Raw genomic sequence first — 25,423 nt, 5'->3', positions numbered from 1 at the left:
TCCGGCACTCCGCCACCCCCGCGTCGCTCCCGCACCTGTGCCGGCGGCTCCCCCCGCGCCCCTCTGGAGAGCGCGCGGGCCTGATTGGCCAGGCCCCTCCCCGGGCCGGCTGGGCGCCATTTTGACCCCTGGCCGCCGCCGGGGAAGGGGTGGGCGTCCTCTCCCCTGTCCTTCCCCTCTGCGGCGGAGGAGGCGGTGGCCAGGAGCAGCGAGCCGAGTCTGCGCCGTGGGAAGGCCGCTGTAAGCCGGGCTGGGGAAGGCGGTGCGCGGCGCGGGTGGGCTGGGCCGGCTGGGGTGCCGTGTCTCAGTCTGTGGAGCGGTTTCTCGTGAGCGTTGCCGTTGTGGGGCGCGCCGGGCGGGCCTTGGGCGGGCTCGCCGCGGTGACCGCTCCTGACGGGCTGCGGCCGGCCTTGCTGGGTCTGCGCTTCCAGTGCGCCTGGTCGTTGGCTGCGTAAAAGAAGTCGTGTCTGCATCTGCTTCCAGTCCACTCGTTTATACGAGGGAACAGACTTGGTGTGGCCTGGAGGCTTCTTTGTTTTAGAATGGTAGTGGGTTTTGGACAAAACTGGCGTGTGGAGTGTGCCTCTGACTTTGAGGCAGAGCAAGCCAAGCACATACGTGGTGACAGACTGGTGTGGAAGCACTGTTCGTACCGTGTCATTTTACTTACTATTTTGTCATGTTTGTATTCCGATACTGGAATCAACATTCCAGGCAGAGACTAAGCTAAGAACCAACCAAGACGGTAGCTTTAGAACTGAATATTCATGTTCCTGCTGTGTTAAAATAGCAGTAGTGTTTAGGGTCTCTTACCTCCTCAGCTGATAGTGTTCAGGTGTTCATAATACATCTGTTCCCTCTGAGTGGAGCCTCTGCCCTATGGCCCTGTAGTAAAAACCCTATTGAAGAAGGAGAAATGCTTTGAACACGCTTACCTTCTCTATAAGTACAAACCAAAACACTTTGATTGGTTTGGGGTTTTTTGTTAGTGTTAACTAAAATTTATTTCAGATCTAGTGTAGCCATAAGGTTCATTTGTTCTTCTACAGATGCCTTTACAAATACTACTGTACATCAGCAATTTCTCCAGCTGTGTTGACTGACAAAAAGACCGTATGTAAGGGTGATTTGTGGGTTCTGCCCCCATCGAAGATACTTTTCCATGTTATGTCAGAACTTTCGTTGCCCTAGGAAGAAGAAGTGAGAGAGCAGTGAGGGAGAAAAGGAAACTTAGTTGCAGAGCACAGTTTTAGGTTCAGCTTAGTGTTACTTCTGTTTAAGTGTACACATGCAAGGCTGAAGACCCTGAGGGAAGTGTTGTCGAAGTCTGATCCCTTATTCATTTTTTAAAGCATTTTCCCCCTCCTCCTAAAAAGAACTGATTGTAGCAGTGTTTTCATACCTCTTGTGTTAAGTGACACAGGCTAGCTTCAGCTGCCTACAACCGCAGCTATCTATGTTACTGTCTCTGGTACAGTGTTCTTGTCTGAATGATTAAAATTGTCTTTGGACTCCAAATTGAGTAGCTTTATTCTGTTAGGTGATGATCCCTCAAACCACCTAGTTGATATCATTCCTCATGAAGCCTTGGTCTTGCTTAAGACCCGTGGCTATTTATTTCATTCTTCCAATCTCTCTTATGTTCTGTGAACCAATCAGTCTGTCATGAGTGCAAATGGGAAGTTTTGGAGGCTAACAGGAAAGTAAGCCAAGGAGTCTCTTAGAATTAGGCAGAGACTCACTTTTACTCAGCAAAGGGTGTTTCTGTTTACAGAAGTGATGAAGGATGAGGACCTTGTTGAAGGCAGCATGTTAATACCTTTTGGTCTCCTTGATAACTGTGTTGGTATATTGCAATACCATGAGTTTGTTTTGTATGAAACTGTTTGGGAAGTTGTGTCTCCTCTCCTTCACACACCAAATATTTTATTCTTTAGATCGCAGAGGTTTGCATTGCCACATGCTGCCCTTTTTGCATAGTACTGACTAGTGCTTTACAAAACCTAGCAGTTCTCTCTATGTTGCGTAGCAGAACAAATGAACTGTAGCGTGAACTTCCATGTTAATTGTTATGTTGTCACCTTTTATCACATTATCTTGGCATATACCCTGCAAAATACATCTTAAAAGCCTCCAAAAATGTAAGCAGATAAAGAAAGACATGGTGTGTAGCAGATTTTTATGTTTCTGTACCAAATAGGCTCTTTGTCCGTTGTAGCAAACTGCTGCACTACACAGGTTTCAGGTGTGTATGCATTTTATTTCTGTGAGTTTTGTGCTTGTCACAGACAAGAAACTCTTCCAAGGCCAGGCTCTTATTGGCAATGTAATGTGTGCAATGTGTGCACTGCCAGGCTATGGATTTCATGTATTGTTTATTGAGGATATGAATGAAACAGCAGGGTAGAGGTACAAGTAGTGTTTCCCTTCCAAAAGAGGCACCAGTAGCTCAGATCGTTTAAGATGCACTTGTGAACTAGTTGCTGTCAGGGTTGTGTATGGAGAGTTGATCTCTAATCACTCATTGTAGATGTGCTAATGAGCAGATGCAATTGGCAGCATGTTCCTTGTTGCACATTGACACTCACTAGGTACCACCAGGCGTTTTGCATGGAGGTTGTGTCATGACCCTCTTAGGTGCTGTTTAGGCCATTCTTTATTTGAAGCCTCCCTTGACGTCAGAGTGTGTTCCTACTTAGAATACTGCCATTTTTGTACTTGTCATAGTGCCAGGCAGTTAGGCTGCCTGAATAAATGAAGGTATCTTCTCACAGGAGATCATCTGTTCAGATCAGTGCACTGCCTTACATCCATTGCCAAGCTTCCTGCTGCTTTTTTGGATGCTGCTGCCCAGATCCCTTTGCTTAGAGGGAGAATATTCCACTTGTGTCTGCCTCTAGCTGGAACTACATACACTGCTCCCATTGTTTACCTCCCCTTAAAAGCTGAGAGCTATGACTTTTCTTGAGACAGTCTGTATTTGCGTGCCCTGTGGTGGCTGGGCAACAGCTAATCAAATAATTACATTTAAAATAAGATTTAATTAAAAAGTATCTCTAAAACTAAATGTAAGGTGTGATCATGTTTCTCACCCACAAAACAAGTCAGTGGTATATACTATGCTTCCCAAATAACCAAGGGCTACTCATTCTTTCTTAATGTTCTTTTAGTTGTGGGCTTTTTATTTTTTAGATGCCCTGAAATCTCTCTAGTGTGTGTGCAGATTCAGTATCTCCTCTTTCCAGTTGTTCTTCCATTCAACTGCCTGCCTCTCTGTGCTTTAAGAGTCTTCTCATACAGGGCCTTGACAAGGAGCTATAAATACTTGAAGGATTTCTGCTAGTAAGCACCAGTTCTGCCCATGTTTAAAATGTGAATACAACTATCAATTAGTTTTTAAAAAGAATAAACTGTCCAGAAGCATAAGAAATACTGTACTTTTTCCTGTCCTCAAACCAAAAGCAGGACCTTCTGGGTTGCTGTGTATAGTTCTGTACTGTATAATCTCTTTTTAAAAATACATCAAACTGTGTTTGAAGAGCACTGGGGTTTGAGAGAGGAATTTCTCTTTGTTTGTTTTGCATTCCAATGTGATAATTTGGAAACTAGTTTTGAACTTGGTTTCTGACCACAGGACTAGGCTTCTTCTAATTGTCAACCTCTGAGAACCTAAGCTGGGACAAGGACCTCTTACAGCAGGCCGGGAGCAGCTGCTCAGCATTTAACCAGACTCAGCCTGTCTTTCCATCAGTGTATAATAAACACTTCATTTATGGCTTCTAGTTTGCTCTAATTTTGGAACCCACAGCTGCTGAGGTTTTTGCAGTGAGGTGGAAGAACAGTTAAGGTCAGCTGTGGGCAAGAGACATCTCACCAGGTTGAGCACCATTATTTCAGAAACACCACAGAGTTTCAAGAACACCAGTCTAATAATTAATGAAGTAGCTACCACATGAAGTCCCTCTTATGTGTTTATTGTGAGATACAAGACATGTTTTGTTAAATGTCTGAATTTGCTGTGGCCGTAAATAGCTTTCTTGGCCAACGTGCTAAAGAAATTATATGTAACCAGGGAGTAACAAAAAATAGGTTTTAAAAACCAGTTTCATAATAGTCTTATTTTGGGGATGAGATAATAGACCAGGCTGTGTACTGAGGATTGGTTTGTCTCGTGTGATACACCTTTCATTAGCAATATATTTAGCAGAGTGCTTGGCACTACATTAGGCTGAGGATGGATTGGGTTTTTTCAATTGATGTCGTGCAGACCTTTACAGCTGCCTTTTGTTCCTTGATATCCTGAAGGTCCTTGCTAAGCATTAAGAAACACGTAGCAATGGCTTTGCTGAAGCTGGTGTCAGTATGGCAGCTGACCTCGGGAGAAGATTTAATGGTGAGGAAAGATCCAGTTGGCGTTTGCTGGATATACAGAATTCTGGATTTGCATTTGAAAAGTATATAAGAACTTGTTGCAGCCAAACACAAAAAAGGTAACAGTTGCCCCTAGTTCTGAAAAGGTAGTGAGGATGTTCCCCGAATTGTAACAGGGTCAGAGTCTTGTGCTGATTTAGTTCACAAACCTCGTTAGGGAGAACAAAGGTGATGTAGAAAGGCGTCGTCATCTCCTCATCATGTTCATCTCATTCACAGCAGTAGGATCCATTTGGAATATGCTGCCGTTGGGTTATTTGTGGTTCCGAGTTCCCACATTGCTTCTTCTAAATACAAAAGTGTTGGAGGCTGCCTGTGCAGGTTCTGGAACAGGTGATGCTGTGGTACTGCTGGGAAACCCATCACTTTGTTTTACTGCATCATCCAGAATCCTATCATCAGAAGAACAATTATGGAATAGAGCAGTTATGTCCATAGCTGCATCGTAATTCCTGTGGGTTGTTCTGCTTGGCATTTGTGTAGACACAGCTCCCAGGTTAAATGTGTAGATGTGTCCTCCGGCTTTACAAATGTGCTACTGTCTTCTCTACAGGCAGCTGTCTCTCTGTGCTGGCACTGCAGTGTCTTAGCCATCATCCTCTGTGTCCTTAAGGCAGATGGATTTATGTCAGTTTCTAGCTAATACAGTGTTAACTGTGTGTATCTGTGAGGCAAATTCCATTTCAACAGGGCAGGATGCAGTCAGAGGTATCAATATTCAGTATATTGATGGCAGCACTGCGGTCAGGATCACACTGAGGTCTCTGCTGATCTCATCAGAGTGACGCATCTTGTTGCTGGGTTTTGGAAGAGTCAAATGTTTGCTAATAGAATGGGGCTTTAAAAGCTTCTGGTTGCTTTTAGTGTGTGACGCCATCACTTGAGGAGCTTTATCAGAGCCTTGCAAAAAGCCTGTAGTAACAGATGTAGTATAACAATGAAAATTGATGGAGCTGTAACAATATGCGGTTTTGATACAGATAAAAGATATTCTGACACTCTGGCTTACCATCCATATCCTGTCACTTGAGGTGGTTTGGAGTTGTTCTGCTGCGTTTTACTTTGGAGACATCAAAGGTTTGGTCAAAGAGGAAAAGGAAAGAGAGGGCTTGGCAGCGGTGGGAACTGCTCAGGCTTGTTTTGGGAAGTAAGAGATGCTCATGTGTGGAGTGAGAGAAGGTGAAGCTTTGGCTTAGGGATGTTTCCAGAGGACCAGGCTCAGCAGGTGCTGTTTTCTAGGAACCAGGCAGTTCACAGAGAGGAAAGCCAGCTGAAAGTAATAGCTCCAAGTGCAGGGTGCTGCACTTTGGCCACAACAACCTCATGCAGAGATACAGGCTGGGGTCGGAGTGGCTAGAGAGCAGCCAGACAGAGAGGGATCTGGGGGTGCTGATTGATACCCGCCTGAACATGAGCCAGCAGTGTGCCCAGGTGGCCAAGAGAGCCAGTGGCATACTGGCCTGCATCAGGAATGGTGTGGTCAGCAGGAGCAGGGAGGTCATTCTGCCCCTGTACTCTGCACTGGTTAGACCACACCTTGAGTACCGTGTTCAGTTCTGGGCCCCCCAGTTTAGGAAGGACACTGAGATGCTTGAGCATGTCCAGAGAAGGGCGACGAGGCTGGTGAGAGGCCTTGAGCACAGCCCTACGAGGAGAGGCTGAGGGAGCTGGGATTGTTTAGCCTGGAGAAGAGGAGTCTCAGGGGTGACCTTATTGCTGTCTACAACTACTTGAGGGGTGGTTGTGGCCAGGAGGAGGTTGCTCTCTTCTCTCAGGTGGCCAGCGCCAGAACGAGAGGACACAGCCTCAGGCTGCGCCAGGGGAAATTTAGGCTCGAGGTGAGGAGAAAGTTCTTCACTGAGAGAGTCATTGGCTACTGGAATGGGCTGCCTGGGGAGGTGGTGGAGTCGCCATCCCTGGGGCAGTTCAAGGCAAGGTTGGACGTGGCACTTGGTGCCATGGTCTAGCCTTGAGCTCTGTGGTAAAGGGTTGGACTTGATGATCTGTGAGGTCTCTTCCAACCTTTGTGATACTGTGATACTATGTTAATAGGAAAAAGGGGAAAGGTCCTTTTATTTTGTGTGATTATGGTCAATTGTTGCTTAAAGCATACAGGAAGGCTGTTGCACTTTTCTGCTACAGGTAATATCTTTTTATTAGCTGACTGTTCAGATGGTTCTTGGCACTTAGGAAGGGTTTTCCTTGGCAATGTAGTGCTGGGTGCTGTGTAAAAGACAGGACAGTGATGCAGTCTTCTTCACTGAAGAGCACGTGAGTCAGACAGGAGGAAGGTATGGGACTTGATAAGTGGTGAGGGCAGAACTGGAGAAACCTCTGTTGCTATAAGAGGCAGTGGTATCAGCATGGACAGGGCTGACCACCACCTCAGCAGCTCAGATGATCTGCAGTACAACAGAATACTTGTCAGGCTTATGAAGGGTTTTAGCAGGGGGTCAGGGAAGAGTGAATAAATATACATCCCTGATGAAACATTGGTGAAAATTCTCTTTGGGTATGTAGACCTAATAGGTAGCTATCCTTAGATTTATTGGATTTTTAATTATGTAAAAGATAAGAAAGAGGATTGTCATTTTCTTGACAGTGTTTCTAGACAGCCCTGCTCACTGATTTCACAGATGGCTGCTTAAAGCCTTCCCCAGATGTCAGGGGCAGTATGGAGGAAAATGGGCTTAGAGATTTGGGAGTGGTGGATGGGAAATTTGGAACAGCCAAAAACAGCAGGAGAAGGTAAGAGTATGTCTTTTGAAAGGCCATGGAAATGTAGATGAACAACTTGAATTTGCTGCAGCTGTGAGAATGGAACACAAAAGTATTAAATACTCAAAAGGGCTACAGGAATGGCAGTCTGAGAAGAAATTCAGTGGGATGTGGAGATTGTGTTGTTGAAGGTGCTTTGCCAAGAGAATCTGTACAGTAGCCAAAGAGGCAGATGGTGTTGCAATTACAGTGCTGACCAACAGGCAGCTGTGGGCATGGATTCATAACAAAGTGCACTATAACCCCTGGGGCACAGGGATCAGGAAGGAGTTAGAGTTTTCTGTACTTGTTCTTAGTTCCAGACATGGAACTATCTGAGAAATGGTTGTGGTTTACCTCATGGGCCTATAGTACTTCATAGAGGGGAACTCAAACTCATAAACTGCTCAGGTAATAATGCAAGCATTGGAAAGATAGATTTGGTAGGGGACACATGTCCTGCGAATCCACCACTGGAGAATGAAGTCTGTTACAGTCCAGTGCATCAGATACACAAACCTGAAAGAGCTGCAGACGTCAACTTCTGATGTCCTAGCTCACAAGATGGAGTGGTTCCTTCCCAAGCTAATGACAAGAAACTTGTGTTCCTTCCTTTATGATCTGCGTTCCACTGGTACCTTCCTTTCTGTGGAAAAAGTGAACTCTCTGAGATGGAATTTTCTAGCAGTTCTTGAGGACTGCTCAGAAAACCAAAAATTAAATGGTTCAGTCTAACTCTTCCTGGATTTCCTAAGGACATATGTACAATAGAAGGTAGTTTTGTTTTTTAACAACCTTTAGGCAATATAAAGACAAAAGGGATTAGATAACTGTTGAGATGTATGTGCAGTTGCACAGTAAGAAATGGCTGTTAGAGTCCTATATTAAACACCAGCAAAGTGCAGTGTGGAGTGGATAGCCTTGTACTTGGAGCGTGGCCTTAGTGCAAGGCACGCAAGGTTTGGGGTTTGCAGCCTGTGCTCTGAATGCTTGTCTGAAGGTGCAGACCTTCTGAATGGAGCTGGCTGTGTCTGTGCAGGGGCTGTTTGAGCAGTGGAGATCAAGGAGGAGGACAAGTTAAAAGTACTTGTTTCTGCAGCTTCCCTAGAACAAGCCTAGCACACAGTGAGACCATACCTGACCCACCAAACTGCACCCTAGAGTCAGATTTTGTTAAGGGTGTCAGACTCTGCATCGTAAAACCAAAAAAACTGCACTGCACAGAATCATTTGAGCCTTGAAATTTTATTACCTTGTTTGCATCAACCAGTTATTCCTTTCAGCACCAATAAAAGACAAAAAACCCTCCCTATTGTTCAAAATACTTTCTTTTTATCAGGTCTGAGATTCTGGTGTTCTTGCAGGCAAAGAAACCAAGGAAAATATTTACTTTTAAATTTTTTTAATACATTTATAACAAAATGTTGGAGGGTGTGTGCTTACCATATAAAAACATCAGGTTTCAGAAGGATACAATACCGAAAAATCATTGAAATAAAAAAGGTTATTCTTAGTATAGGATTTCTAAACCTCAGCAATAATACAAGTCTGTAAAAGCATCAAGATTATATTTAAAAGAAGATAGTGTGGAAACATGAGGCCTTCATTAACAGTGTGACCCTTGTTGTAATGGTTGTTAAAACTGGGAGTGTTTCAAAAGTGCTTGAATTGTATTTCTGTTCTCATTCTGTGGAGCAGGAGGAGGTAAAAATGCTTCCTTTCTGAGTTGCTGATATGTGCTGACACTGATGTGGTGCTATGTAATCCTGGGGTAGCACAGAGACCAAATGGGCCAGCCAGATCAGCTTAATCTCGACACCAAACAAAGGCCGTCTTTAACAGTTATTCTTTATTGGATTTGTAAGTTCCTTAAGTCTTACTGCCTTACCCAACAAGCAAAAGTAAGGGTCTAGCCAGACTAGCTGAGACAAAATTTGGTCATAAAACCAGCACAAGGCAGATAAATTGGTGACACCAGACAGCTTTCTCAGTTTCTCTACTGCAAGCTTCTCTTGTGGTGCAAGTTGGTCACTTTAGACAGCTTCTGTTAAGCATCCAGTGTGTGATGAGTTACAACTAGCTGGCCACCACTAGTGGTGTAAATGATTTTTACACTAGACACTGTTGCTCCTCTGGCTGAGCTGTGGTGCAAAGCAGGTGGATTACACATTCCTCAGACCCTCAAACTGCACACAGCTTAACTGGATCTGAATGTGCTCAAGAGGCTGTGTTCTGTAGGTTGTCTTTTTGAAGTGATCTAAATGTACCAACTTTGTAGGGACCTGACATCTTCGAAATTTCTGGCAGTTCATAGTTTTCAGCTCTTCTTGTTTGTGTTTTTTGTTCATGTGTTCTAGAAGCACTGTTGTAAAATGCAGATTGAATATGAGAAACAGAAAATGTCCCATAGCTTTTATAAAAACAGATGCATTTCATCTGCAGTATCCCTGTGGGGTACAGTAAAGCAAGAACAGTATTACCACCCACTTCCTGAGGATACCTGGAATCCCTGTACCAGGTGGGATAAGCACAGTGGCGTAGGCTTAACTCCAATTTCTTATAAATAATGTCCTACTAATAAATTGGGCCATGCTGCCCTTAAACAAAGTGGGACCGATGTCTGAAAAAGGTATCCAGGGCTGGATTTCCTGGGTGTGTTCTCAACATCCTCTTTGTCTTCATTTTAAGTGCAAATGCCCTATTCAGAGTACCTGTCTAAAGTACGTGCTGACTACTGCAAGCATCCCATGGCCTTGGAAAGCACAGGATCAATGTGAAAAAGGAGCACAGTGGTGCCACAGTGCTGTACCTCCCAGAGTCACTCTTGCAGTTACATCCTTAAGACAGTAAATCACTTCAGCTACCTAGACCTATTAACTGTATGTGTAGTGTTTAGAGAGACTATTTCACAACTTGAGCACTGAGAGACTAAGAACACCAAACTCTAAAACAGTTTACATCCCATTTCAAAAAGTAGTTTTCAGCATATCTCAGAAAGTTGACAGAAGTGCCTGGTTTTGAGTCAGTACAAAGCTCCAGAACTCATTGAAAGTAATTGAGACCATGTTAGTTTTACTGTAGATAATGTAGTATTGTTTGGCAGTAGTTTTATTATTCTATCCCACACAGTGTCATATTCAGCTCCTGCAACTGATACTCAGTGAGGCTGATACTAAATTGTAATTTACATTGTTAGGAAAGCTATTAAAAATACTGTACCTTGTGTTTAATCTTGCTGCTGGACAGCACACAAATGGCTACCAATACTGTCTGTTTGTTTAAAAAGGTTAATAAAATACAAGCAAGGTAGAAAAGAGGATTAAAAGCATTGTCTCAGATACAAGTTTTTTTCTGAATTGGGCAGAGAGATAAGAAACCAGAAAAGCACATTGCACATAGGTATAAAGAGAAACGTACAAAGTGGGAAAAGGGTGATGCACTGGGATAGTACAATGAAGTCTCTGATGCTGTAAACTTGAATTCCTAATTTTATCAAAAAGGGGAATGAAGTCTGGTTCCATTTTTGAGTCCACATGGGTGACACCTGCAGACTACCCCATGGTTTGGCACAGTACGTTTGTAGGCAGTCTCTGCTGAAGGGACACCAAGGACTGGAAAATTAGGAGTAAAACATGTCAGAGCTGAGTGCAGTGAGAGAGTGTGAGCAGTGGCCTGTGACCTGCTTGGAATTAGCCAGTACTGTTAGCCCAGTACTCTTGCCACTAGTAAGAGTCTCTCTACTTGGAAATTAGGCTGACCTAAGTGAAGTTCCCTTTTTTACTGTAGCTAACAAAGCCAGTACGAGAGGCTATACAGACTGAGATTTTTACTTTAAATCTATTTTGATTTAGCTCAAGCTGATTCCCAACAGGTGTAAACTAAAATGTTCAGGAGTTTGAGGCCGGCATAACTGAAGAGTTTACTTAATGGAGTGAGTACAAGTATTACACTAACTCTTCTCTTTTTAACACAAGGAATTTGTCATGTAAGAGGAAATAACACTAAAGTTAAGAAAGCTGGCAGCAGAAACTAAGTCCGAGTTAAAATGCAAGGGATCTCATTGTTCTCCTGGCAACACAAACCCTTCTGAGTCTAAACCCCTACACCCCACCAAGTCTTGTCATGGACCCAATTCTCAGCTTTCAGTGTTTTTAAGGTTACAGAGGCTGGGCACATCAGGTCACTGGGCTAAGGTGGCAGAGGGGACCCCACATTTAAAGAGCTGTGGTGGAAAGAACACATGAATTAGATGGCAAGACCCCTATTAAAGCCTGTGAGTGTATAACAGAATCATGTCTGACAGACATAAACCCTCTGATCCTAGGAAGTAGCTCCCTAAGATTGAGAGTCGCAGATCCACTCTCTATAGGTAGTCATGCTACACTTTCCCTTTAGTGTACTGATTCCTTGAGGAAGCTGAGGTTATCCTGCCTTATCAGTCATACACTTCTACACTTTTCCCCCCCAAATGTCGCTTACAGTTACTTTAACTATATCTAGCATGCATTTTACAAGCTATTTCCCCATTACTCTTTCTAGCTAAGGCAGAATGTTGGCTTGGGTGTTACCAATGGTACTACAGGAATCTATTCACTACTGTAACATACCTACTGTCCCATACCATAGTTCAGGACTGCCCCACCTATGGGAACAAAAGAAAAGGCATTAGAGGGGAACCTTACTACTTCTTAGGGAATAAGTTAAGTTTAGAAAGCTAAAGGCCCAATTCTGGAGTCATCATTTAGACAAAACACTTTATAATTTCAGTGGGAACACAGTTGAAATAAGTGTAGAACTGTGTTGTTAAAGTCTTCAATCCAAATCTTTTAAGTACCCATAAATGGGTCAGGACAGATGATACTGGTCTGCAAATCAGTGATTTTTTGTTTGTTTGTTTGTTTGCTTTGAGGCCTATCTATAATGACAGAAGAGTTTGCCAGTCCCAGAATGCCTTGCTTTGGCTGGTATCTGAATTTTGAACTCCATTCCATTCTGATACTCCCCGTAGTATCTTACTGACTAGTTTATCTCAGAGTGGCATGCAGTGCGGGCGCATGCTACTGATGCAAGCACGCTACTACAACTTTAACAGGCTAAAAAAAGAAAAAAGCTTCAGCTTCTTAGTTATACAAAGAAATTATGCAAAAAACCATTGAGCATCACTAACTCACAGACTAATTACAAACTAAATTGTGCTATATATTAGTATAAAAACATGTTTTTAGTAAGAATGGCACTGGTTCAGAAGGAATTAGGACTTCCATCTTGGTTCCGTTCAGTCCACAGTGAAAGCATTGTCGTACAGGCCTGCCCTGTTGCCTGAGCAACTTGTGACCATGGCTTGTGGCCACAACCTTTTCCCTTTCTTCCCTTTTCATAGCCACCATGGTTAGTACATTCTGGGGTTAGCCCAGGTCAGGTCTGGTCATCTTTCCTAATGTGGCACCAGAACAGTTCATTCCTCTGATATTTCGTTAATATTGTTAGCATTTCTCTCTTCTAGTCTTTCAAAGCTGGTCAGTTTTAAGGGTCCTCTTCTCCTGTAGACACCACAAGGCGCATTGCTACTGGTAGGTGGTCTGTTAAGCCTGCTAATTGGGTAATAAAGCTGAACTCCTCTACTTCCTGCAGAAAGAAAACAAATATAAGACAAGAATTGGAAAACCAATCTGTTGTGCCATACAAGGACTCAGCTTCTTTGCCTCTTTTCGATTTCCTTTGAAATCCTTTACTGTGTTAGCAGACACATGAGACCAGTCTAGCTTGGTGTGACTAATGGTAGCTTCTTGGTATGGTGTGGTTGGTGAGGTGAACCATCAGTATGATACTAGTTGAACTAGTCTGTGTGACATCTGTAGCACCTTTTCTTTCCATTTACAGTCAATATCTATGTTGTTCCCCATAGACTTATCAGTAATATGGTTGTAGGTAACCCATGGGTGTGAGAACATCCTCACCTGGCAGAAGGGGGTATGATATGTGTCTGAGAAGGAAGCCTGGCTTTATTGGAGGAACTTTGTGGGAACTTAAGCCAATTTGGAACCCTTGCTCCTTGTGACTCTGAATGCAGCTGCTGTTCTAGCAATGTTTCATAGGCCAAACTGACCATTCTGTAGGAAACACTGCTTGCTTCCTTCCTTCTGAGAAGCAGGGTGGTGCAGCCCTAATGCTCACTTGATGCAGTGTAGTCATCCCCTCCTGCAGGCCAAGGAGTTGCTTTGCCCAGTACTCTGGAAATTGCTTGCAGGAAGCACAGGTGGTTTAGTTCTCTTCATGCTGCGAGCATAAGCCTCAAAGATTTAATGTGTGTTTTAAAAATCTTCAAATAATTAAAATATTTAAAAACTAATCAAATATTGGCTTTGTTGGTGTTTATGCAAAATATAAGATTACTTTACTGTACAATTGTGCCAGGGGCATTTGTATATCTGAAACAGGAAGCTTTAACAGAACCTAGCTGCTGAGTCTGCAGAGCACAAAGAGTTTGGTATCATGCTGCCTGCTTCTGCAGCTCTGCTCTGGCGTATGGGCAGTAAGTGTGCAAATAATTTTATCCTTTTCATCATAGAGCTCTCTGTAAGGCATAATCCTACAGCAGGAGGCAGACAGTAGATTGCAAGTTCTTATTTGGAGTAGTTCCTGATATTTTTTTCCCTGTGTGTCACGCACCTGTAAATCAGGTAGGTTTTAACAGACATAATAAAAGAACATCCAGACATTTGGAAAGATTGTGAAGTATTCCAGCTGCTGGCACGTGAACCCAGGTGAGGGCTACCTACATTACAAAGAAGTCTGATTTATCAGGAGCAGCGCAGATGTTATTGTACATGGGAAGAAAAGGCACAATAATAGATTTCAGAGTCCTTCAACAATGGATAGTGTAAAAGGTGTATTAGCCTGGCTGAAGTGTAAGAAATGGAAACAAGTTGGTTGGTTTGTTTGTGGAGAGCAGCATATCTACCAGTGTTGCTACCAGAATCCATAACTTCATCTTAAGTAAGTTTACCAATTGGTACTCATATCCTGAGTAGAAAATGGCAGAGCAGTGCATTCTCCTTGGAGTACGAATTTGAACCTAAGCGGAACAGGGTGTAGTGCCATCCAGGCAAGTTTTTTGTGTGTTATGGCTGTCTTTGAGTGGAACTCACCACTTTCCATTCCAGGTAGAGACCCTCTTCTGTGTAGAGCATATAGTCAATCCTCCTCCCATTTCCTTTCAGTGATGCCTTCCTCCCCTTCTGACTGGAACTGTGGTTCTTGCTGGTGGGATACACTAAATATGCTTTCCTTCCTTCTTCACTTTCCAGCACCCTGTTTCATTAAAACACAAGATAAATGCTTCCGATGTTTGGGTGTTCTGTCTTTGTGCATTATGTGAGACTCTCTCCACAGCCCCAGTATAGCAGGTCTTCCAGATGTGGTTTCCATTATGAAACTGTGCTAACTGCTGAATGGGCTCTTAAAGCTTCATGATGAGTTTGGCATCCCTGCTGCTATGTTAGTGGACCTACCCTTGTAGCCAGGAGAACAAATCTCCGAGAGGAGGACCATGCCTCCCTGATGTCTGTATGTACTGCGGCCCACAGCCTCTCCGCTGATTTCCTTACTCTAGCAGGGAAGGAAACTTTCATAGATCAGCCTTAGTAGTTAGATACCAGATAGGCATCAGAGCAACTCCTCCTGAAACTAGGACAACCAAATTTACAGATAGGGCCTGGATGAGGAATAGTTTTCAGGAGCACACAGTCAGTTATGTGATAGTTGGTTTAAAGCAAGCCCCAGTAACAGCTACTGTCTTGGACCTCAGTCTCATACTGTACTTGTAATGTCAGGCTAACTTATTCCTATATATGATGTTCCTCAGGGTACTCTGCAGACATGAGTACTGCCACCACCTTGCACAGACATAAGCCAACCTTAGGCCATACACAGAGGCAATCAGTCATTTTTCTAGATACCTGTTGTGTGTTCAGGTAAATGAGCTACAACTCTCCCATTAGCATTTTTAGTTTGGGTGCTTAAACTATGACAGGTTTTATACAGAAGATACTTAGGGCCATAAGCAATTTGAGCTAACTTTGGAGTTAACCCTGCTTTGAATGTATCTTTGGACCACAGAACCCACAAAGGCCCCTGCTGCTCTGTTTTTACATTCTGTGTTGCAGTGCTGTTGGGCTGGATTTGAAAGGAAAGCTAGTGTACCTTCTTATGTTCCCTCTAGAAGCTCCACAAAAGCAAAGCTAAAAGCCACAGACCCAGCTGTGCATGCACAAGCTGGAGGTGCAGATGTGGGGCATGATGCACAAAGTACAGTGTACAGCTGCAGTTGCTTGTGTAACTGTTCATGTAGAGAGACAGACTGTAACTGTTCATGTAGAGAGACAGATGAGGCTGTGTTTTTGCTCTCTGGCTCAAAACACAAACAAACTGATTTCAAAGCCACCTCTTTGATAATCATTTCCCTTCACTTACCTGTCAAAACCTGAGCTCAAGGTTCTGTGGTTTCCCTTGTAAGAGCTGATTATGCCATTAAGCTACATCAACTGTCACAGGAGAAACATTGAGCCATGAACTTGGTTCCTAGGAGGTACAAAGCCTTTAGTGTCGCCTTGGAACAAAATGAGATTATCTTTTGATCACCCAGTTTTTAAGACTTGACTTTAAATGGGCCTTATGGGATAGCATTTAGGAATGTTTTAGTGCATGCATGTGAGTACAGAATGAAAGAAAAGCGAACACCAGCATCTCGTGATGTGATTTAATGTTTGAAATCCAGATGGTTTCTTCTCTAAATTTTGTCTCTTTGAAGGATCTGAATGGTGGCAGAAGGGATATAGCACTTGCTACAGCTGATGTCTTAGCAGTGTTGTAATCTGTAAACTTGTGAAAATTGGTATGTGCAAGAAGTACTTTATGTGCCTTCAGCAAGTAACAATGAAAAAATTCTTGTCATGTAGTTACTTAATTGTAACTTTTCTTAAATCCCTTTGGACCTGAGGAGGTATTCAAGGTTCTTAAATGTTATTGTAACCAGTTTATGAACTATGTGTTGTTCAGTGTTAGATTGCCATCTCTTGTTAAATAAGCTTACTGCTTGCACTCTCCTTGCAAGCTGATTCTACAAAGAGCTACTGCAAATTATTAACTTCCTGAAATGCTTTTTCTGGGTTCCAGCAAGCAAGCTCTTTGATGGGACTGACCTCTTTCAAAAACTGTAGTTATATTTGGCAAAGCTAATTAAGTTACAAAGCAGAAGAAAGTGCTGATTAGTGCTGCAGTACTACTGGGAAAAAAAAACTTATCTACATTAATTCAAAAGATGAATCTGCTTTAGCTTCCATTGTCTCCTTTTAAAAGTTGGTGAATGCTGGGTATTCATTTAAGATGCACAACGGCTGAGGGAAGGAAAATGTTATTTTCAAGTATGTAAATGTGGATGCATCTGCTTCTGCCTATAAGTTGGCGCACTGCACAGGCAATGGCTTGCTGTGGGGCTCTGCAGCAAGGAGACACAAGTACTGGAGATGGGGGCCATGATGTGCTACCAGCTAATGCTAACAGTGTCAGTCAACATAACCAGCTCTGGCTGAATGACAAAACTCAGGTTCAGGTGTGCAAGAGTGATTGTCTCACTTTATAGGAAAGAGAGGATAAAAAGCAATTGGAATTTGATTGAAAGATTTTTTAGTCCTGAATAAATCCCAGGTTAAGTGTGAAAACTGTGTTGTGCAGTGTTCTGGCTGCTGGTTGGTCTGTTGTGCTGCAGTGTCCAGAGAGGCATAGCTAAGGGAGCCATAATGCAACATTTACTCTCTCATCACAAAGCTCAAGGGACCATCTCTGATTCAGGTGAGAGGTACTCAAGTTAATGAAGAGTTTTCTTACTGGTGTTGCAGCCTGTTGCTGAGTACTGTCCAGCAGTGCATCCTGGAAGTATTTACATTGAGATCTTGTTTGAGCAGTGCTATAATGAGCTGTTCTGTGCCAGACTGTATTTGGTTTAGAAGTGGAACTGGGATTGTTCCATTGCTTTGCTAGAAGGTGACAATCATCATTGTGAGCTTATTTTTGTGCATTTCAGGAAGTGCTTCTGAACAGAAGCTTGTGTGGCTTCCAGCACTGTGGCAGGGCTCAGATTGTTACATCTAGCTTATTAGCTGTCCTATAATTGTAAATGACTGGCTCATTATTTGCACCAAGTGTATTCCTCTAGTTTGATGTTTTACGTATGCTGTACTTAATATGAAAGAGATATTTAAGAACTAGTTGTTCTGCTGCTCTTATGGCCTAATTAGTTCAGTAATGTGAACTGCTTATTTTATAAACTAGAGAAGAATGCTGATGAAGAAATAATTATCTGGATAGCTTACACTGCCAATTTAAGCGTCTGCACGGCTTGGGCAAGGTTTTATTATTGGAAATTTAGAGAATGGATCCATTTGAGGCTGTACCCTGCTGCATATATGGGTGAATCCTGTTAGCTAGGCAGTGAGTGCTCCACAGCTTCTGTGCTGCCTAACATTTAAGAGTCTTTAAAGACTGGATTCCCTTAATGGCTTTAACTCTGACTGATCTTAGAAGCAGTTTTTATATTTACCAGTCCCTTGCAGAGATGACAGTGATGTTTCCTGTATTATAGGAGCATGTCTATGGAATTCACACACAGATTCCTGCTTCCCTGCAGACTTTCATCAAAAGCTAGTGGAAGTTCTGGTCTAATAGAGGGGGTTTTGCCAGTTTAGGAGACCTATAAAGTATTGCAGAAAACCAAAAGCCACATTTAGTAGGCAAAATATCTTGCCTATGTTGTTACCAACAGTCAGGAATATTTTGCAGTTATACTGCTGTGCTGGACAGAGGTAGCAAAAGTAATACTCTCAAATTTTATTCATCATTTGATGGCTTTGTATCTATCAGCATTTGTCAGTGGAACTTAATTGCTACATACAAGTAACTCTTCAGGGAATAAAATAAAATACCCCAAAAGTAATTTGGTATCTCAAACAGCCACCTGAAAACACAGAGCATTTTTGGAGGTTTTCTTGTTTTTTTTTTTAAAGAGCTCCAAGTCTGCTCTTGGAACCATACAGATTTGATTGTAGCACCAAATTACCTTATATTGCTTTCCAGAAGTCCCTTGTGCATGTACAGAATGCATGTTTTCAACATGTGAATGGAAATGCCTGGGAATTTTCCAGGCTTTGTAACGTGCAAACCGTGACTTAGTATATTAAAAATAAGGATTTGTTATAAAATAAACCTTGACCCTATGTCTGTACTTCAATTTCTTTGTTCAGAACTGATACAAAGACTTGAAGGCTTCACCTAAAGAATTCTATGAAGAATGTCCATCTGTATCATGCAGTGTACTGTATTTAGTAAAACTCTCCCTCTATAAGACATCATTTCTGTTCTGTGTGTCAGCTGAATCACCTGCACAGCCTCATTCATTCACATACCAGAGAGGTAAAGTTAACAAACAGCTAGAACATCTTGTCTAGTCAGTCGTGGCAAGAACATATTTAATGCATTAAACTAGCCTGCAAGGTAGAGTAGAGAAGGTACAGAAAGAATTACATTACATGCTGCTCTAAAACTTAAACTTAATTTCTCTCCAGTGGCACATCATTTAACAAAGAGTGCAGGTATTCAAGAAATGTATCCTGAGACTTCTGCAAATTAAGATGTTTGTATTTTGCTTAAGCCCCCTAGCTGAAATCAAAGATATCTGTTTGTCAATACCAAACTCTGCTTAAAAGTAATACTGTGTTAATAGGTAACTAAGCCATATTCCTAGTCACATCTGATGTACCATTTAATTCCTCTCTCTTTGTGAGCTTGCTTTATGAGGTGTATCGAATTCTATAGGCTTTCTAGAATGGTCAAGGAGATGTTGGGTTGGGGGTGGCATTTTAAACTTCATGAGTTAATTTGAGGAAAAGTAACTGTATTGTTTCCTGCTGTCCTTTGCAGTGCTGTGATCATGGAACTGGCTGCCTGCAGGAAGACTTTCAGACAAGCTGTCTGTGCACCCTTTCCATAGTGCTCAGAATTTCTTGTATTTGGGCCTCTCCAGGTAGGACCAACTCTAGAGACACAAAAACACTGACTGCAGTTGCTCTCATCTTTACACCCACTGAAGCTGATTCTATTAGAGAAGCAGCTGTTTTCCTTCCCTTTTTTAAACTCTTCCCCAAGTACTCCTGAGTAAAGAAATCACGTTTATAGCCCATAAGCAGCTTTCAATGTTTGAAAGGTTAAATAGCAGTCAATGAACTGGCTTTTTTAAGGAATTGTCTAAAGCATGTAGGAAGATTAGGAATTGCATACTTCTGTAGGTTATCTGGAGAGCACACCTCTTCATCATATAAACCTTCAGGATCCAACAAGGTGCCTGTGAACAGAAAAGGAAAATGTGACTGTCCCAGCATACCTGTGACTTGTCTGAGGGAGAGGACACCACTCTGAGCAAGAGCACCTTGTGTTCGCTTCTCCCCTCTCCAGTCCTCCCTACTACTGACCCCCTTTGAAGCACTGCCTCCTCTCTTACAGCTTCTCAGCCACTGTAAATTTTATTTTTATGGTTTTCTGCCACAGCTGTAAAGCCACATTCTTAAACAGCCACACATTCTTAAATTTAGTATGTGTCTCAGTTATAATTGCTCCTCTAAAGTCTTAATTCCTCATCTAAAACTTCACTGAGTTCCCCTCAATTTCACCAGGTATGAATTTCTCAGAGTTGTAACAAATCTTTTAGAAGATGAATCTGACATGCTGACAGTGCTTTTTAATTGTCTTCTTACATTATTTATAGAACACCAACTTCTGATCAAATGCTGCAGGCTTTCACTGCATGTGAAAAATACTGAAACAAGGATCTGCCTTCTCCCTTGCCCTAAGATAATCTGGAGATTACTTCTGAAAGTCAAACAAGTATAGGAAAGCATTCACCTAGCTTGATGCAGAAGTTTAGAACATGGGCTGAAGTTTGACATCTCTGCTTCTTAATTCACCAAAACACTGTTCTGTTTATAAAATACATACTACAGAAATACCCTTGCAAGGGGCAGGTCTCTTCCTGCCAGTTAACTGAACCACATGCTTTGAGCAACAGACAGCTAAGTGCTGTACAGAGACAGCTAGAGGTCTTACCGATTGCCCATGGTTTATCCTCCCCAGGACCAATTCGACATGGGTCTTTGTAGTGTGTAAACAGAGAGTGCTGTTGCTCCAACTTGTCCTCTGCAGGGAAAGAACAAGCAGAAGAAAAGGCACGTCAGCTGCATGTTGTGAACAACTGTGTGTTCTGCCACAATGGAAAAGGCAAATCCTCCTTCCTGCTTGTATAATTCTGTAGGGCTACTCTGACCCAGATCAGGAGTAGCTTTACAGCACAGCAATACCTTCTCTTGATCAGAAGCCCTGCCAAACACTTGCTAATAACAGTGCTTTCCTATAAAGCCTTCCTGTGAAGGACACTTTTGTAGTTTCTAGCTGTAAACTGAAGTGAAACTTTTCCAACAATTTTTTGATACTGCATTGTGTAGAGGGTACAAAACTGTTGTTAGATCACACCAAGGAGAATTGGATTGACTTTGATGATGGTGTAAATGGCTGTTTGTGGGTGTACAAACACATCTCCCTAATCTGAAGACAAAAGCTTGTGCTTTACTTGATATTGACTGCATTTTTCAGAAGCTGTAAGAGAAATGACAAGCAATTGATAATTTGCTTGGGATATTATCTGCAGCATTAAAGCCATTCTAAACACAATCAGCATGACCTATCAACTTCAATTAATTTCTATCTCATTGCTACTGTGCATCTTCCATTTAAAGCACAGAGTGTATCAAAACCCCAGGATGATGTAGTAAGATAATCTACAAAAATGCATACATCAGAATGTCAGACACTAAATAAGCAAATTCCAGCTCTGTGCCTGCTGTGTAACAGAGCTATTAACATGCTGCTTCCCCATATCTAGGAAACAAGCACAACCAGAACTTGAAAATACCAGCTGCTACAGTTCTGGCTTTGTAAAACAGCAGAGGAACTGGCACTACTTCCTGAGAACTTTCTTTCTTGCAGCACTTACACCTTCTACAAGATTAAAACTTCTCAGCAACACTTGAAGGCTGTCTCTTGGTACCAAAAGAATATCTGCCTGTGTTTAGAGCTGCTGCTGCTGTAACACATCTGTTGCTGTGTCACCCAGACAATGGAATATGTAAGTACACAAGAAAAGGGACTCGTTTGAAGTCAGAAACACAGCTTTGACCCCTGAGCTGTGTATCTTTAGACAGAATGCAGCTCATGTGCTGCAGGAATCACGAGAGCTCCTTGTGTAAAGCGCTGACCCTGTTCAGGAGGGCATAGAGCACATCCGCAGTGCACAGCAGCACTGTGTTCATTGCTGCCGGCACTTGTGCCATGTTGCTATTAACAGTCATTAACACAGATGACCGTTCTTCAGCCTCTGCTTCCACACCAGCTGATCCATCTCACTATGCCTTTATAGTTTCCCTCTACATCTCCTGCCACAGCTGTCTCTTGAAAACATCCTTGTAATTCAGGGAGGTCAATAAAGTAACTTGCCTGGGTCCCCTGGAGCTGTGGTGGACTGATCCTAAGATTTGCCTGGTATGCACTGCAGAGGATTTCTTTCTGTCTGAACAGCCAAATGTTTGTTTAATATTTATGGAAAAGCAGAAGATGAGATTTGTGCATTTATTCATTTCTCTAGATCTTCTCTTGTTATATCAGATGTCTACAACCTTTTCCCCCAAACCAAGATGGATTAAATTTTTGGTGTGATTAACTTGCAACTGTGGCACTGACAGCAACAAGATGCGGCTGATGAGATAGACTTCACCTATTTGACTGGAAGGGTTTTTATCATTTGACAAAAGGTTAGAAAACATAATGGCCTTTTACACAAGTCAGAGCAAAGCAACCCGATTAACTCACTTTCTAGCAATGTTCCCACTAAGTGTAAATTCACCATGTGAGTGTTGTCATCATCTTCTGTGTCTATAGCTGGAGGGGAAACTGAATTGCAGAAAATTTGTCACAAGCATAAGGTCACTCCTAGACCTAGAGATCTTTGGAAACAGTACTGCCAATACAGCTAAGAATAGAAGCTTGATATTCACAGAGATGTTAATTACTTGCCCTATCAGTCTGTGGAGGGAGAAAGAATACAGAAAATCATACACAGAATTACAGGAAGCTGATTATTGCTTAAAAAAAAATCTCAAGATGTTCAGTTCCCTATAATGCTAACAAATGTCCCTAAAACAATGAGTAATGTTTTAAAGTTTTCTCCCTTCATTTTCACATTGCCTGGTGCATATAGAGAAGAAAAAAATCAATCTAAAAATAAAAACTTATATAGCCAGCTTCATTCAATGTCCAAGCTGAGTAAATTTTCAAGAGGAGGGGGATGTAATAAGTGGCAGTTAGCAAAAATTAAAATGGATTTTTTAGAACCTACTTTTCAGTCTTTAGTAGCAGTTACAGTGTTTAACTATTCGCTTCTGTAAATAGTAGTGGTATTTTCACCTCTGCTTTAGGAAGACAGGTCACAACAACATGCCTTATACTTTTCTGCTTGTGCAGGATGTTGGTTAGAGAGCCAGAACTTGTTGGGTAGAGAATACTGACCATATGCTCAGCCTCAGAGCTTCACTCCTGCTGCACAGCCCCACTCACTTTCAATTTGAATCTGTCTGGGCAGCCTCCCCTTTAGTATGCAGCAGGCTGTTAATTTCCCTCTGCCTCCAGGCTGCTCCATCCATCCAACAGCAAGTTGCAAGTGAAACGGTCAAATCACAGCAGATGTGTCCATTTGCATCCCCAGCTTCTATCTCTCTTCCTTTGGACTGCTGCAGTTGCCTCCTCAGCCTGTTTGTGTAGCAGCTTAGCCAGCTGAAGGCCTGTTAATGACCTCAGTTCTTCCCCAGAAAACTCCCTATGCCTGCTACCATTATACTTGATCCTAATACATATTTAACTACATTATTCTGTAGCCATTACCACTTGCTCTTTGCTTCCACAGTGCATAATGGATTTTTCTACCAGTCAGAGCACTTGCCCAGCACCTTCTCCAACCATTTTGAGGTTATGACTGGTTGAGTTTTAATAGTTGGGGTTTTTTTATACATGTGAGCTAGAAATGAGCAGAAGAATGATGATCTTTACTACCCAGTTAAATGTTTCTCCAGCTGTGCTAAAGTCTTCTACTTCCAAGTGTGTGGTACAAGGCATGAGAGCACTGGCTATTTTTGAGCTCAGACAATGCTTGCTTTTTATTTCTTACAATTATTTTTGTGGTGTTGTTGCTGTCCCTCAGTTTCCTAGGCTTCTTATGCAGATCACAGAACCAACACCTGTAGAGACACTGTTCACAAATTCACCTGTAACTCCACAAACTCTGGTTGGAATTGCTGAATCCCACTTGGAATGCTGTAGCTTAAGTTCACTTGTTCCCTATACATCTCCCTGGTCACACTGCACAGGTGAACTCTTGGATGAAACCCTCTCACTGCCCCTGCCCTGTGCACTCTTTAACTCAGGGCTTCTGGCCCAGTCTCACAAAAGGCCTTTCAGTCATTCCCCAGCTCCAAACCAGCAGTTGTCTGCCATCATGTAAAGGCAAAATGGAGCACTGCTGGATGCCTGAGTGGGGCTGGGCAGGGAGACACAGACTACACAAATACAGTGTTCTGTACCCAGAGACTATGTGCTTGGAAAAGGCTACCATCTCTGTGAAGCCACTGGTTGTGTGGTGTTCTTTTGTAGTGCCTTCCACATTCAAATATAGATTAAAAAAAACCCTAAAATTTGTTAAACTCAACCCCCACAAAGTACACAGATCAGTTAATTTTTTCCAAGATTGATTCAGCACTGTTTAGTTCTCTCTGCAGCATTAATCTCCTGTCTGTATAGAAGCACTATCAAATTATTTTTGGCTGCACAGGCTTACTACTTCTTCCTCCAGAAAACTTCTGTAACATGTATGTCTCCAGTAACTAAAGTTCTAAGATAGTAAGTGCAACATAATTCAAGTAAAGATACATCACTGGATCTGTCCTCATTATTGCTGCCACAAGTCACAAATTATTACTCTTGGTGCCTTAAAAAATACCATGCTTAATAACTCAGCAGAGCTTCCAAGCATAAGCTTCTCTCCTGGCCTCATCTTGGGGCTAGTACATATTTAGAAGCATCTGTAGCAATTAAGTCTTTCCCTCCAAAAGCCAGTCACCAGAATATACCCACAGGAATCAAGAACCTTCCCATTCCTTTTTGGAATAGGGAGGCACCAAGAAAAGGAAACACTCACCAGAGGAGCAGTTATCGAAGTTGAGATCTCCACAGATTACATCAAAAGCCACCAGCTCCTCTGGATTGGCTGTACTGGAGGAGGAGGTAGATTTTCTGAATTCAGACAGCCAATCTTGAAGCATATCCAGTTGCTCACATCGAACAGTAGTATCTCCTGTAGCAAACAACCCAACCAACAGATAAGCAAACCAAGAAATAGGACCTCTTTTTAGTGTGTTACTCAGCCACATATTACTTTCCAAGCTATTGCTAGACATCTTGAGAAAAAGGGGACAGGATAAAACACGGTGTGGCTAAGAGCATCCTCAGTACACAGTGCTTAGCCTGTTAATGACACTCATTAGGAACCATGCTTTTTGCTGAGCTGACTATCTCCTGGTGGAATCATTCATAGCAGACATGGCTGAAGAGATAAGACAAAATGATGATAATTCTAGGCACAGGAGAATGATCTGATGCACTACATTTATAATCTCGAGTTCAGAGTTAAAATCTGTACTTCAGACAAAACTGGACAGCATGTTCTAGGATAAGACACTTTTCTAATTTCAAGAAATGAAAACATTTAACTTCCAAGTGTTATTAATAAATATACTTCAGTGGTAAATTCTACTTACTCATACTGTAGTAGTCCACTGAGCAAGGGTTCTGTTTGTGTTCAAGTAACAATGCCTAAAGGGGAAGCATGTTCCCCTACTTCTGCAGGTTTAGGGGGACAGTATTTCAGACAAGCCAGAGCCTTTTGACCAGCTGCAGGGAACTTCCAGCGGGCTACATGTGCTGAGCACATGCCCTCATTTTACAAGAGCAACAGGAAAGGGTTGACAGTGATTGGTTGCTGAATATGTTTTTGTTTATGAAACAATTTGACACACAAACCAGTGCTGTA

The 25,423-nt window shown here is 42.4% G+C and overlaps 1 protein-coding gene and 1 long non-coding RNA gene across 4 annotated transcripts in view; one reads left to right on the top strand and one right to left on the bottom strand.

Annotated features, from left to right (window-relative positions):
* Window positions 1-43: 43 nt before the first annotated feature.
* Window positions 44-20,961, top strand: LOC135184558 (uncharacterized). Its single transcript, XR_010306091.1, has 3 exons — window positions 44-240; window positions 19,162-19,264; window positions 20,368-20,961. It is a non-coding gene; the product is annotated as an uncharacterized LOC135184558 (long non-coding RNA).
* SMPD3 (sphingomyelin phosphodiesterase 3) overlaps window positions 8,418-25,423 on the bottom strand; it is a 112,917-nt gene continuing 95,911 nt past the window's right edge. For 2 of the 3 annotated variants that reach the window (XM_064160435.1, XM_064160436.1), the window contains exons 4-8: window positions 24,533-24,688; window positions 20,341-20,430; window positions 19,519-19,582; window positions 14,337-14,499; window positions 8,418-12,813 (exon numbers count right to left, since the gene is read on the bottom strand). In XM_064160435.1, the coding sequence (XP_064016505.1) occupies window positions 12,712-12,813; window positions 14,337-14,499; window positions 19,519-19,582; window positions 20,341-20,430; window positions 24,533-24,688 (575 nt within the window). In that variant the 3' untranslated portion in view covers window positions 8,418-12,711. Of the gene's footprint in view, window positions 12,814-14,336; window positions 14,500-19,518; window positions 19,583-20,340; window positions 20,431-20,736; window positions 20,887-24,532; window positions 24,689-25,423 lie in introns of those variants that run through there. The other variant, XM_064160437.1, reaches the window with a different exon arrangement.

This window comes from Pogoniulus pusillus, chromosome 20 (genome assembly GCF_015220805.1).
Source record: "Pogoniulus pusillus isolate bPogPus1 chromosome 20, bPogPus1.pri, whole genome shotgun sequence".
In the NCBI taxonomy this organism is placed as follows: Eukaryota; Metazoa; Chordata; class Aves; order Piciformes; family Lybiidae; genus Pogoniulus; species Pogoniulus pusillus.
Note: the sequence above shows the minus strand (reverse complement) of the source record. Positions and strands in the feature narration are given on the sequence as shown.